At 65.0% G+C, this 921-nt stretch overlaps 1 protein-coding gene across 1 annotated transcript in view; it reads left to right on the top strand.

Moving 5' to 3' along the window:
* PLCH2 (phospholipase C eta 2) overlaps nucleotides 1-921 on the top strand; it is a 26,860-nt gene that overhangs the window by 1,494 nt on the left and 24,445 nt on the right. The window contains 1 exon segment of the mRNA XM_024760250.1: nucleotides 311-457. Coding sequence (XP_024616018.1) covers nucleotides 311-457 — 147 coding nt within the window.

Here is a 921-nt window from a genome sequence, read left to right as displayed (position 1 = left end):
TCGCCTGGCCCTTGGGCCGCAGGACCATTGGGGAGGCCAACAGGAGCCCGGCTGGGCAGAATCGGTCCAATTCTCTGTGGCCTCTGGCCTCTCATCAGGGTCCTAGATTGGATCTGTGGCCTGGGCCAGCACCTGGGGCTTCAGGCAGGCCTGGGGTCTGAGTTCTGCACCCCCTTGAGCACGTGGTGGGTGGGGCTGAGGCTGCAATGAGCACAGAGGGGCCGCTGCAGCGCTCACCAGCACCCCTGTCTGTGTCTATCTGTGTCTGTCTGTGTCGGTCCGTCTGTGTGCCGGGTCGGTGGGCCACCAGTGGAGCGATGTATGAGTGCCATGCAGGCGGGGACACAGATGGTGAAGCTCCGTGGCAGCTCCAAGGGCCTGGTCCGCTTCTACTTCCTGGATGAACACCGCTCCTGCATCCGCTGGCGGCCCTCACGCAAGAATGAGAAGGCCAAGAGTGAGTGGGGTGGCCCTGGGTGGGGGAGTGGTGGGCAGGGCAGGGCCCCCAGACCAGCACCCAGGGGGGCAGAGGACCCTCCCAGAGCAGCCACTGGGCAGCTGAAGGGGCAGCAAGACCTGAGCCCTGGAAGTCCCCAGGCCTGGCCCATGGACTCAGCTGGCCTTGGAGATCCTCGGTGACATCTGAACGCAGTGGGGTGAGGGCCCTGGCCCTGCTGCCCACCTAGCAGAGCCCTCTGGGACTCAGTGGAGACTGAGTAGCCCCAGTGCCCAGCCCTGCACCAGATGCTGAGATGCGCTGAGAGGCGAAAGTCTTTCAGTCTAGCCGGGGAGATAAGACTGCTGGTGAGCAGCGAGACCCTGCTGGGCACCCTGAGGGTACGACCCGGTGCTGAATGCTGGCCCAGGCAGCCTGGGGCTTGAGCAGCGGACAGGCGTGTGGAGGCTGCAGAGCTGTCTGGA

This window comes from Neophocaena asiaeorientalis, unplaced genomic scaffold (genome assembly GCF_003031525.2).
Source record: "Neophocaena asiaeorientalis asiaeorientalis breed wild unplaced genomic scaffold, Neophocaena_asiaeorientalis_V1.1 scaffold489, whole genome shotgun sequence".
Classification (NCBI taxonomy): Eukaryota; Metazoa; Chordata; class Mammalia; order Artiodactyla; family Phocoenidae; genus Neophocaena; species Neophocaena asiaeorientalis.
Note: the sequence above shows the minus strand (reverse complement) of the source record. Positions and strands in the feature narration are given on the sequence as shown.